This window comes from Eulemur rufifrons, chromosome 2 (genome assembly GCF_041146395.1).
Source record: "Eulemur rufifrons isolate Redbay chromosome 2, OSU_ERuf_1, whole genome shotgun sequence".
NCBI lineage: Eukaryota > Metazoa > Chordata > Mammalia > Primates > Lemuridae > Eulemur > Eulemur rufifrons.
The window spans coordinates 48,778,767-48,792,466 of NC_090984.1; the positions used below are offsets into that span (position 1 = coordinate 48,778,767).

Sequence of the window (13,700 nt, forward strand, 5' to 3'; positions counted from 1 at the left end):
CTTTCTCAGTGAGTGAGGAGAGAAAGAGACAAATAGGGGAAGACAGATGGTGAGAACATGTCCCCACTAAGATAGAAGCCACAGTCTTTTATAACCTAATCTCAGAACAGACATACCATCACTTCTGCCATATTCTTTTGGTCACACAGACCAACCCTGTACATTGTAGGAGGGGGCTCACACAAGGATATAAATCCCAGGAGGCAGAGATCATCGGGGACCATTTTAGAAGCTAGCTATCATATTACCTTCCTTTATATTTTAAAGAATACTTCCATATTTGATCTTAACAGCAACTCCATGGAGCAAGCAGAGGGAATATTATTATCCCTTTTTATACTGAAGACACCAAGGTAGGACAGGGAGATGATTTGTGAAGAGTCAGATGACTGGTGGACTAGGTGTTCTGTCCCTCATATGGGAGATTGTACCTCACGCTAGTCTCTGTCCCTCACACTAGGACGTTGTCAACATAGTGAAAGGCGTTCCTCATTGACTTGTTTCTTAGAGATAGAGCAGAGGAAAGGGGGTATAAAATAATGCACATAGAGTGAGCAGGACCAAGCAAAAGAGAGTAGCAGAATTTTTTATAATCTGGCTGTTAGCCAACGTCCATTGAGAGAATTTCTCTGTATTTACAAGAGTATCAATACCAGTACTAATAACATTTAAATTAGTAGTTAATTACATTGCTTTAATTCTTTTCTTTTTGTTTCTTTAGGCTTGCTAAGTGTCTGCTAAGTTACAGGCTTTATGCCATACTTCAGGGATAAAAAGTCAGCACCAACCTGGCTGGTTGGCACTGAAAACCTACATCTAATCAGTTACCTTAACCTGAAGTGACTGTAGTGGGGCTGTGTACAGGAATGAGGACACAGACAAATCTGCCTAGGACTGAGGAGTGTGATTTGGGGTATTTTTGCTTTCTGAACTTTTCTTTATTATCTAATTTTTTTAAACTATACTGAATGGTGTATTACTTTCATAATTATGGAGGAAAGAAAAATTGAAAATCTTTCTGGGAACGTTAAGGGATACTTCAAAAATAAGCAGACTTTGAATAATGATTCAGTTTGCTGAAGGGGGATGTGAGAGTGTCAGGCAAAAAGAACAGCATATGCAAAGGCCCAGAAGCTGGAAGCACCAGAGATCAAGATATTTAAATAAGTGATTTAGAAACGTTAGACAAAAGAAGGAGGCTGAAGACAAGCTGCAAAGGGCCTTGCCTGCCATGCTGAGTTGTGTGGGATGTGAAACCATGCCACCATTGAGGCTGTGGAGTAACATGCTCTTTGGCGGCAGGATAGGGGAGAGTAGACTTGGGGGGCAGCAGCCAGTGAAGAGGCTTTGACAGTAGTCCAGAAAAACATGATAGCCTGAACTGTGAAAATCTCAGTGAAGATGTGAGAGTTAGTGTACAATTTATTTGAAATAGTAGCTCCATGTGGCTTTCCTTATGAGATATGTTCTACCTGTTTGGATCCCTTGTATAAACTAGAGTGACTGTGTTGAAATAGGAATGATCCAAATATGTATTAATATATGTATACTTTAATAATGTGAAAAGCTGAAGACTTTTTGATTTGATCGTTACCTGGTTAACTTCTTAAAATGGATTTTGCAGAAGAGTTGAATGTATGTACATTGACTGGGGAGTGGTCAAATGTCCTCTTACCATGGATTTCTCTTTTTATTCTGAAAAATTTGGTCACAATAATCATAGAAAAGTTTTTTTCTATTGAGATTACATCTCTGAACTTATATTTGATAGTGTAATTCAACCTACAGGTAGTCAAAAACGACCAGAGATTGGATGGACTGCCTTGGGAAGTAAGGAAAGCCCATTTGTGAAGTGTTCAAGCATAGACTGAGCTATCATTTGGGGGAGGTTTTGTGGAAAGAACCTAAGCATCCAGTGGTTGATCCAATTATGTATGCAGCATTTATTGAGCATCTACTATGTGTCAGGTACTATGCTAGGTATGAAGACTAAAAAGCCCAGTGAGCCACCCTCCTGCTTTCAAGGGTCTTTAGTCTAGTAAAGGAACACAGTTTTTAAGTGTTATGGGTGCTGTGATAGAAATCTGTAGATAGTGGAAGTTGGACTAGATTTATCCTTAAAGTGTCTTTCAGTACTGCATGAAAGGGCTAGAAAATGGACTGTTAAATCCTGTAGCCATGTACGCAATGTGTAATTACATGCCTGCCAAGAAATATTTTTATTTTAGTCTATCTTTTATGGTATTTCTATTCTTTGGGTATGAGTTATGGCTTGCTTATGATTTTTAGATCCCCTACAAAACTTTTATAGTGACTTATCTCTGGGGAGTGGGATGATAAGGGAAGGGGAAAAGCAGCTTTTGCTTTTCATTCATTTAAGTCTTGAGGCTTTTGATTTTCAGTTTTGCCTACCTCTGTAGCAAAGACAGCTGCCCTTCCCATTCTTCCCCATCCCCCCATGCACACTGGCCAAACAACAATATATAATGACACCTTCAGCATAAATAGCTAACATAAATGCAGACTAAGCAATGGGATAAAAACTGGGAGATAATATGTAAGACTTCTTTAAAAATATTTTTTAATTGACACATAATAATTGTATATATTCATGGGCTACATAGTGATATTTTGATATATATAATGTATAGTAATCAGATCAGGATAATTAGTATATACATCATTTCTTTGTATTGGGAACATTCAATATCCTCCTTCTAGCTATTTGAAAATATATATTATTAACTATGGCCATCCTACAGTGCTATAGAACACTAGAATTTATTCCTGGTACCTAGCTGTAATTTTCTATCCTTTAACAGATTTTTCCCTACCTCCTCCTTCCCACTACTCTTCCCAGCCTTTAGTAACCTCTGTTCTACTTTTTACTTCTATGAGATCACTCAGGTCCTGGGCATGAGCATGGGACCATTGGAAAGACCTGAGGGAGTGGGCCTGCTGGGTTGTTTTTCAGCCCCTTGCCATGGGCAAGTAGCTGCTCTATGGCCTGGGAGTGTGTCAGCTGCTTGGCAACTTGGGGGCCTCTGCTGCTCAAGGTGCAGGTCCACCCTGTGTGGGTCTGGCAGACTATTTCTTTACCCCGAAGTGTGGGCGGCACTGAGCCACTGGAGTTGTAGTGTTGCAGCCACCTGGGTGGGCTTGCTGGAATGAAGATGGAGTCCCAGGACTAAAGAGGTACTGTGGCTACTGGCCCTCAGAGCAGGGTGCACTCCAAAGGTGACTAAGGTCTCAAGATAGCCCCATGCTGCAGCAGCCTAGCTCCCAGAGTGTGGGTGGGAGGTGGGGAGTGCATATCTTGTGCTCCTAATTTGGAGCAATGCACCTGTCTGAATTCCTGGACTCAGAGCTTATGAGGACTATGGAATTTTCCTGCAGTAAGGAATGCAGGTGTTGACAGTGGTAATGGGGGCTGGTAGGGTTCTTCTGCTTACCTTTTCCCCAGCATGGGAAGTCCCTCCTGACTGCAGGCCAATCTGGGTGGGGGAAACAGGGCTGCAGAGGCAGGGTGTCTCCACACTGCCCTTCTGGGCTTCCCAGCACCACAGGAACCTCTGCACTTCCCCAGTACACCCCAGCACTCTTCCTTTGACAATCCAGTAGAATCCTAGCTGTTTATTTGTTACCTTGGTCCTTTCTTGTCAGGGGGGACAAGTGCCAGGCATCTTTAATTGGCCATCTTACTCCCAATTTCTTTTCATATTGCCTCTTAATATTTAAGTGTTACCACTGCTTATACTATTTTTTAGAGGAAATATTTTTTGTCCGTTTGATAATAGCTGTCCTAACTAGGGTGAGGTGATACCCCATTGTAGTTTTCATTTGCATTCCCTGAGGATTAGTGATATTGAGCATGTTTTCATATATTTTTTGGCCATATGTATGTCTTCTTTTGAGAAATGTCTGTTCAGATCATTTGCCCATTTTTAAATCTGGTTTTTTTTTTTTGTTTTTTTTTTTTACTGTGGAGATGTTTGAGTTCCTTGTATATTCTGGATATTAATCCCATGTTGGATGAATAGTTTGCAAATATTTTCTGTCATTCTGTAGGTTATCTTTCCACTCTGCTGATTATTTTCTTTGCTGTGCAGTAGCTTTTTAGTTTGATATAATCTCCTTTGTTTATTTTTGCTTTTGTTGCCTGTGCTTTTGAGGTTTTATTCATAAAATCTTTTTCCAGACCAATGACCTAAAGCATTTTCCCTGTTTTCTTCTAGTAGTTTTATAGGTTCAGGTCTTACATTTAGGCCTTTAATCCATTTTGACTTGATTTTTGTATAGAGTGAGAGATGGGGGTCTAGTTTCATTCTTCTGCATGTGGATATCCGGTTTTCCCAGCACCATTTATGGAAGAGACTGTTGTTTCCCCAGTGAATGTTCTTGGTGCCTAGACCCTGTCTCTACAAAAAATAGAAAAATTAGCCAGACATGGTGGTACATATCTGTAGTCCCAGCTACTCGGGAGGCTGAGACTAGAGGAGTGCTTGAGTCTGGAAGTTTGAGATTGCAGTGAGCTATGATGACGCCACTGCACTCTATTCCAGGCAACAGAATGAGACCGTGTCTCAAAAAAAAAAAAAAAAAAAAAAAGCTGTAGATATGTGGATTTATTTCTGGGTTCTCTGTTCCATACAATTGGTCATGTGTCTGTTTTTATGCCAGTGCCATGCTGTTTTGGTTATTATAGATTTGTAATGTAATTTGAAATCAGGTAATATGATACCTCTAGCTATGTTCTTTTACTTAGTATTATTTTATTTATTAGGGTCTTTTTGTGGTTCCATATGAATTTTAGGATTGTTTTTTTCAATTTCTGTGAAGAATATCCTTGATTGATAGGGATTGCATTGAATCTATAGATCACTTTGGGTAGTATAGACATTTTAGCAAAATTAACAATATTAATTCTTTCAGTCCATGAGCATGGGATAGCTTTCCATTTTTGTGTGTGTCCTTTTCAATTTTTTTCCTTAGTATTCTACAGTTTTCCTCATTTAGACCTTTTAGTTTTTTGGTTAAATTTATACCTAGGTTCTTTGTTTGCTTAATGGTGTTCAATAAATCCTGTAGGTTTTCTTCATTCCTTTCTTTTTGTTTTTTGTCTGCTTGAGTTATTTCAAAGACCTGTCTTCAAGTGCAGAAATTCTTTCTTCTGCTTGGTCTAGTCTGTTGCTGAAACTCTCAATTGTATTTTTTTATTTAATTCATTGATTGAATTCTTTAGCCCTGAGATTTCTGCTTGATTCTTCTTTATGAGTCTATCTCTTTATTGAATTTCTTATTAAAATCATGAATTGTTTTCTTGGTTTTGTTGAATTGTCTATCTGTATTCTCGTGTATCTCACTGAATTTTCTTAAGATTATTATTTTGAATTCTTTTTCTGGCATTTCGTATATTTCCTTATGATTGGCATCTGTTACTAGAGAATTACTGTATTCCTTTGGCAATGTCATGTTTCCTTTATTTCATGTTTGATATGTCTCTATATTGATTTCTGTGTATCTGGTGAATTGTAATCTCTTATAATTTTATGAAGTAGAGGTTTAGCAGGGAAAGACTTATTCTTTGGGTCTTGGGTTGTCAGTTAAGTGGGGTGCATTGGCTCTAGTTCTTGGTGGATGCAGTAGTGTAGTTTTCATGCAGTTTCTTCAGTCGTAATGCAGGCTAATGATGTTTGCAACTATCTCAGTGGCCTCGGCTGTAAGAATTTGTGGCGGTGGTGGCATGGCTTTGCCAGGGATGAGCTTGCCAGGCTGTTTTTCAGACCAAGGGCACATGTATGCACACAGTGCATCAGCCAACTTGGAGTCTAGCTTGCTGGGGTCAGGGCCACAGGACTGTTACTCTGGCTGAGGCTGTGGGCGTGTGGCTGCTTGGCTGGCCTAGGAGGCATATTCGCCAAGGGCAGGCCCAACAGGCCTGATATACTTGGAATCACATATAATAATGAGGTGACTACTATTGGTTTATTTTGAATGAACATATTCATCTCCCTTGTTATTTGGCATTTAATAAAATTTCACAGCTTCTTTTCTTATCATCATCACTTTTGGATCTTACAAAGTAAAGTTTGAAAAGTGAATTACCATAAGATTTAGATTTCAATATCATATAAAAAATATACTAGAAAATTACCATCTGATTGAATATATTTTGGAATAATTAAAGAAAGATACAAGTGTGAGATGGCTTCTTGAAGAGAAATAGCACCAGTGAAACTTAATGCTTTTCCCCAAGGTCATTATAGGTCTCGGCTTATTGCAAGAGTTCAGATGTGAACTCAGACAGCCTGTCTCATATTAACCTGAAAGATCCTCAGGACCTGGTTTCATTTGGGAGCTATTCCAGGACATTAGTTATGTGTTTTTTCCCTGGCCTGGGTTTAGGACAAGCTTTACATGTCCATGAAACTAATTATATTTCTGACACAAAGTGAAATAGATGTAAACACCTTAGCTGACCCTGGAACCACATAGGTTTCTTGGTGTCTTTGGACTAAAAATTGAGTCTAAGCCAAATCTCCCATGACTGCTCCAAATTCATTTTGCATTGAATTCAGACCAATTTCTACAGTTTTCCTAGAACTAATGAGGTTTATTAAGTGATTTGAGCTTATTTTATTTCTCAAAAAGGCTTTTTTCTTTGCCAGTTTATATTGTTATTTTCAGCCTCCTTACATATCACTTTTTAACAAATAGGAAGATATGAAAACTTACTTTAGGTATCTTAAGAAAGGATGTTCTTGTTAGATATTGAACCTTACATAGAATCTAAATGACCTCAGTAGAAGCAGAATTTTACTTATGGGTTTGATCTTTAAAAAATTAGAGGAGATATGAAACATTAGTAAATAATCTTTGTATGTCTTTGCTTATAGCAAGATACAATATTCCTAACATTATTTGGTAGGTAGAATTTATGAAAAACAACAAAATGCATGAAAATTTGGAGTTTCTCAATAATCATTTGCCAATAATTTTTCCCTGTAATCCTATATCTGGATTCTGCAGGAAATAGATGGCACACTCACTCAAAGGGACTTAGAGAGCATTTAATGTAAGGAACTTTTTACAGATGTGGGCAGAGTTGAGAGAGCCAGCAGGACCAGCAATAGAGGGAGCCATTCCTACCATGAGTCCTGGAAGGAGAGAAGGAGGGGTTGTTAGCAGAACCTGGTGAGAGTCATAGCTGTCAGAGAGGGACCACGAGACAGGACCTGTGGCCAGGATGGTGGAGTGTAGCCACCACGAAAGCTGTAGTCCCCAGGGAGAAAGCAGGGAGAATCATTACCCAGTCCTCTCTTTCCTCCAACCCTCTGATTCTCTGTTGCTGCCACCCATTGAGCAGATATAACCAGAAATCAGAAAGCAAGGGAGCCCAGATGGTATAAATCTGTCTTCCAGGGCACAGAGCATGCCAAAGAATGGGCAGGGAACCTAGAGGGAGACTGTTCTGCACAGTTCCTGAGTGTCATTCATTTTTATTGAGTTTTTCATTCTTAGTATAAGTTGAGCAGACCTAGTCAACATCTGTTCCTCTTAGAAATTAGAATTTGAGGTGTTAAATCTCAAGTCATGCATCTTTATTGATATTTCCCATAATTGCATTTTAATTTTTTGTTCTCACTCTCCAGATTACAATTCCTAGACCTTCTGTGGCATCTACACAGTCAACTTCAGGAAGCTTTCACTGTGGTCAGCAGCCAGAGAAGAAAGATCTTCAGCCCATGGAGCCCACCGTGGAACTTTACTCTCCAAGGGATAACTTCTCTGGCTTGGTTGTAACGGAGGGTGAACCTCCTAGTGGAGGAAGCAGAACAGATTTGGGGCTTCAGACAGATCACATTGGTCATGACATATTACCCAATATTAGAGAAAGTGACAAATCTCAAGACCTGGGACCGAAAGACCATCCAGACCATAACAGACTGCTTGGGAGAGAATTTGAGAATCTTCCTGGGGAAACTGAAGAAAAAAGCATTCTTTTAGGGTCAGATAATGAAGATGAGAAGTTAAGTAAAAGGCAGCATTGTGTTGAGATCTCCCCTCTCCCAGGAGATTTGGTAACTGTGGAAAAGGATCACTCAGCTACTACTGAACCTCTTGATGTGACAAAGACACAGACTTTTAGTGTGGTGCCAAATCAAGACAAAAATCATGAGATAATGAAGCTTCTGGCAGTTGGAACTTCAGAAATTTCTCCACGAGTCATTGACCCACATGTTGAAGGACAGATAGGCCAGGTGGCAGCAATGCAAAAAAGTAAGCTATCTAAGGATGATGACATCAAGAGTGAAGACTTGCCAGGTCATCAAGGAGACCTTTCTACTTTTTTACAGCAAGGGGGTAAGAGAGATAAAACTGCCCCTAGAAATGGAGAGCTATTTCATTGTGTTTCTGAGAATGAACATTGTCCCCCAACTCGGAAGGAGGTGGTTAGGTCCTCCTTTGTAACTAGACACAGCCGAATCCCTGTTTTAGCACAAGAGATAGACTCAACCTTTGAATCATCCTCTCCAGTCTCTGCAAAAGAAAAGCTCCTACAAAAGAAAGCTTATCAGCCAGACATTGTCAAGCTTCTGGTGGACAAAAGGCAATTCAAGTCTTTCATTGGTGACCTCTCAAGTGCCTCTGATAAATTGCTAGAGGAAAAACTAGCTACTGTTCCAGCTCCCTTTTCTGAGGAGGAAGTCTTCACTCCCTTTTCAAGACTGGCAGTAGATTCTCACCTGAGTAGGTCAGCTGAAGATAGCTTTTTGTCACCCATCATCTCCCAGTCCAGAAAAAGTAAAATTCCAAGGCCAGTTTCCTGGGTCAACACAGATCAAGTCAATAGCTCAACTTCATCTCAGTTCTTGCCTCGGCCACCACCAGGAAAGCCACCCACAAGACCTGGAGTAGAAGCCAGGTAATGCTGTATGTTCTCCCTATGTTAAGTGTATAACAATATTTCTATATTTGCTTTATTGTAATTTGTCAATGGTAGGTCTATTTTTAGTTCTTTGAGGAATCTCCACACTGTTTTCCATAAGGGTTGTACTATAATAATTTGCAGACCCACCAACAGTGTATAGGCATTCCTTTCTTTCTGCATCCATACCAGCATCTATTGTTTTTGAACTTTTTAATAAAATCCATTCTAACTGGTAAGGCGTTAATAGGGTTGTTTGTTTTTTTACTTACTTGCTTGAGTTCTTTGTAAATTCTGGATATTAGCTCTTTATCAGATGTGTAGCTTGCGAATATTTTCTCCCTTTCTGTAGGTTGTCTATTTGGTCTGTTGATTGTTTCCTTAGCTGTGCAGAAGCTTTTTAGTTTAAGCAAATCCCATTTATTAATTTTTGTCGTTGCCATTAGGATCTTAGTCATAAATTCTTTGCCTAGGCCAATATCTAGAAGAGTTTTTCCTACATTTTCCTCTAGAATTCTTATGGTTCCATGCCTTAGATTTAAGTCTTTTATCTATCTTGAATTAATTTTTGTGAGTGATGAGAGGTAGGGATCCTGTTTCATTCTTCTGCATGTAGCCATTCAATTTTCCCAGCACCATTTATTGAAACTATCTACCTACAACCAACTGATCTTCAATAAAGCAGACAACCACATACACTGGGGAAAAGAAGCCCTACTCAATAAGTGGTGCTGTGAAAACTGAATGGTCACATGCAGAAGAATGAAACAAGACCCCTACCTCTCACCACTAGCTCCCTTCATGATTCCATGTAAATCTTAGGGCCTAAAAAAAGAAAAAAAACCTTAATGATATAAATATATTATAAATTATTAAACCACTTCCCTATTAATGGACATTTATTTCCATTCTTGCTTTTATTTTATTTATTTTTTGTTTGCTTTTTAAAGACAGGGTCTCGCTCTGTCACCTAGGCTGGAGTACAGTGACATGATCACAGCTCACTGCAGCCTCGATCTTGTGGGCTCAAGTGTTTCTCTCGCCTCAACCTCCTAAAGTGTTGGGATTACAGGCATGAGCCCATGCTCAGCCCATTTTTGCTTTTATAAACAGTGCTGCAGAGAATAGCTTTGTACATAGACTTTTTTGAGGCATCTTTGCCCACATTTCTTTTTTTTTTTTTTTTTGAGACATACTCTTGCTCTGTTGCCCGGGCTAGAGTGTCATGGTGTCAGCCTAGCTCACAGCAACCTCAAACTCCTGGGCTCAAGCCGTCCTCCTGCCTCAGCCTCCCAAGTAGCTGGGACTACAGGCATGCGCCACCATGCCCAGCTAATTTTTTCTATATATTTTTAGTTCTCCAAATAATTTCTTTCTATTTTTAGTAGAGACAGGGTCTCGCTCTTGCTCAGGCTGGTCTTGAACTCCTAACCTTGAGTGATCCTCCCACCTCAGCCTCCCAGCGTGCTAGGATTACAGGCGTGAGCCACCATGCCCGTCCCTCTTTGCCCACATTTCTAAGTGATAGATGCTTAAAAGTATAATTGCTAGAGTTTGCATGTTTAAAATTTTTATATATTCAAATTACCCTCCTCAAAAGTGTGTTTTAATAATTTATCCTCATACCAATAGTATATGAGGTTTCTTCTCCACACACTTACCAGCAATTGACAGTATCACTTTAAAAAATTTTGGGAGGAGCAGGCGTGGTGGTTCACACCTGTAATCCTGGCACACAGAGGCCAAGGCAGGAGGATCGCTTGAGCTCAGGAGTTCGAGACCAGCCTGAGCCCTGAGTAAGAGCGAGACTCCGTCTCTACTAAAGATAGAAAAAATTACCCAAGTGTGGTAGCGCCTACCTGTAGTCCCAGCCACTCAATAGGCTGAGACAGGAGGATTGCTTCAACTCAGGAGTTTGAGGTTGCAGTGAGCCAGGCTGACACCATGGCATCCTAGCTTGGGTGACAGAGCGAGACTCTGTCTTACAAAAAAAAAAAATTTGGGGGTGGGGGGAGTCAGTCAGTCTGACAAGCAGATAATCTCATTGTTTTAATTTGTATTTGACAATTCATGAGACAAATATTTTCATATATATTTTTACTTGAGATGCTTTATGAGTTGTTGGCCGCATTCATGTCAAACGTTCTATTGGGTTGCTTAATTACAATATTAACACCCTTGTCTGCAAAATATGTTGAAGATATTTTATCCTAGTCTATTGTTTGAAGTTTAGCTTGGACTATGGTACCTTTTGTGTGATAGAAAAGTTAGTATTAATGGAATTGATTGCATTTATGAATTATGTTTTATATCATCTTTCAGAAGGTCATTTCAACCCTAAAATTTTTTTAAAAGGTAGTTTCTTCTGATACCTTTATAGTTTTGTGTTTTGTGTGTAGATTTTTAATCCATCTAAAGTTTATTATTATATATGGCATGAAGGTTTTTTTCTAAGTAGTGATATCTCAGTACTTACTTCCCATGGAAACATGGAGATCTTTTGGGATTCAATGCTCTGTTTCATTCGTCTATTCCTTTGCTGTACAATTTTAACTACCATAGTTTTATTATTGGAAAGGCCTTAAGGCCCTTATTACCACATTATTTAGTATTGCCACTAAAGTACTATTATAGAGTGCTTTATAGTTTATAAAACAATTATATGTACCATTTTATCTGATTCTTAGGCCAAACCAGAGGGACATTTATGGTAGAAAAGACATTGCTATTGATATGAATACTCTCTAGATTTAGAATTCAGAAGCCTAAGCTCAGTTGCCAGTAGGCAGTCAGTGCCCACACCCACGTCTCCTGAATGCCAGGCTATTGACAGAGGCAGAAACTGAGGTCCAGAGAGTGAGGTTCGAGTGTACTTTTATCTGTAGCTCCTACTATGGTGAGTGTAGTGGGAAGACTTACATTATGGGATTTAATGTTTGCAGAATTCCTGTCCTAGCAGCCTTTACAATATGATTTACTCTCTCACGTGCTGACATGCTGGAGACAATTCATTAAGTTAATCTTAAAATAGTAGAGCTGGCATGCCACAGGAGGAAGGCAACTAGCATCATTTAAGTGCTTCTGCATGGCAGGCATTCCTCTGTGTACTTGGGTTCCTGCGCTTGGTCTGCTCAGTGACCCTGTGAGATAGGTGGTATTCCCTTTGAAAGCTGGGGGAGGTCAAATAACTTGTCCAGGGTCATACAACCAGTACGTGAAAGAGTAACTCTGTATCTTGTTACCGTATTTTCTGATTTCAACACACACATACATATTATGATTTGGGACTTTTAGGCACACTTGAAATATAAATTAAAATGAAAACATGTCTTCTCTGTTCTTTTAAGGCTGCGCAGATATAAAGTCCTAGGGAGTAGTAACTCCGACTCAGACCTTTTTTCCCGCCTGGCCCAAATCCTTCAAAATGGATCTCAGAAACCCCGGAGCACTACTCAGTGCAAGAGTCCAGGATCTCCTCACAATCCAAAAACACCACCCAAGAGTCCAGTTGTCCCTCGCAGGAGTCCCAGTGCCTCTCCTCGAAGCTCATCCTTGCCTCGCACCTCTAGTTCCTCACCATCTAGGGCTGGACGGCCCCACCATGACCAGAGGAGTTCATCCCCACATCTGGGGAGAAGCAAGTCACCTCCCAGTCACTCAGGATCTTCCTCGTCCAGGAGGTCCTGCCAACAGGAACATTGCAAACCCTGCAAGAATGGCCTGAAAGGATCCGGCAGCCTCCACCACCACTCAGCCAGCACTAAAAACCCCCCAGGGAAGAATAAGCCAGCCAGTAAACTCAGCAGATAGGAGCCGGACTGCGTCTCTATGAAAGGTGTGAGATCTTCCTCCTAAACCTGATGCATGTGTGTCCCTGTACTGTCTATTTAAAAAAATCAATCTTGATCTTCTCTTGCAAAAGAAAGTAACATGATCAATTATTTATAAGAAGATATAAATGTATGGTAAGGAATACCTATGGCAGGCAGCAAGCAGATCAGGAATGAATGCCTTTATATAGGAAGGGGCAATCCAGCAAAATCCAAGGAGGAGAAACTCATTAAATGAGCTCTCATTTTTTAGCTGCCGTTTAGGAGTTAGAATGGAATTTTAAGGGGTTTTGCCTAATTTTTTAAGCCTCTACTCAAAGATTATATAGCAAAAGTGAAACTTCTTGTTTGATATTTTCATTCAAAACTTCCCAACCCTGGAGAGTCATTGTTCAGATATTAAATTATGTAAGAAGTCTGTTGCCAGGGAGCCAGGACTCATGTGTATTTGGTTTGTGTGTTTATTTAGTGTACAGAGAATTCACACCTTCACTTTGCCTCATTCCTAGTACCCTCCCTGGATTGCACATTTTTTAAAGCCAGTGTTTCTTGCCTGACTCAGTCCCTCTTCTTTTATTTTAACAATACATCCTAATAGAATTTCAAATCCAATGACCTTTTCTTTAATCCCCTTAATATTTTTGGGGCAGGGAGCAACAGTCCTAACCTAGTACGTTTTTATTGTGAAAGACAACTGAGAAAATTACATGAAGGAAAGAAAAGTCTAATTAGAGCTACTTTGCAGGCTTTAGTGTTTAGGGAAAGAGGGTTAAAGTGTGGGGCAATATCCTTCAAGATAGAAGAACCTCTTCCTCCCTGTTAAATTTCCTCCTTGTAGAAGGAAAACTGACCAGAATAAACTGCTTCCTTAAGTCTTCTAAGTACCAACTATTTCTAATGTCAACCTCCAAGATAATACCAGGGAAGCACTTTAGAGATTT

At 39.8% G+C, this 13,700-nt stretch overlaps 1 protein-coding gene across 1 annotated transcript in view; it reads left to right on the top strand.

Annotated features, from left to right (window-relative positions):
* TTBK2 (tau tubulin kinase 2) overlaps nt 1-12,786 on the top strand; it is a 133,640-nt gene extending 120,854 nt beyond the window's left edge. The window contains exons 14-15 of the mRNA XM_069484395.1: nt 7,653-8,926; nt 12,277-12,786. Of these exons, the coding sequence (XP_069340496.1) occupies nt 7,653-8,926; nt 12,277-12,739 (1,737 nt within the window). The 3' untranslated portion in view covers nt 12,740-12,786. The remainder of the gene's footprint in view (nt 1-7,652; nt 8,927-12,276) is intronic.
* Nucleotides 12,787-13,700: the final 914 nt, after the last annotated feature.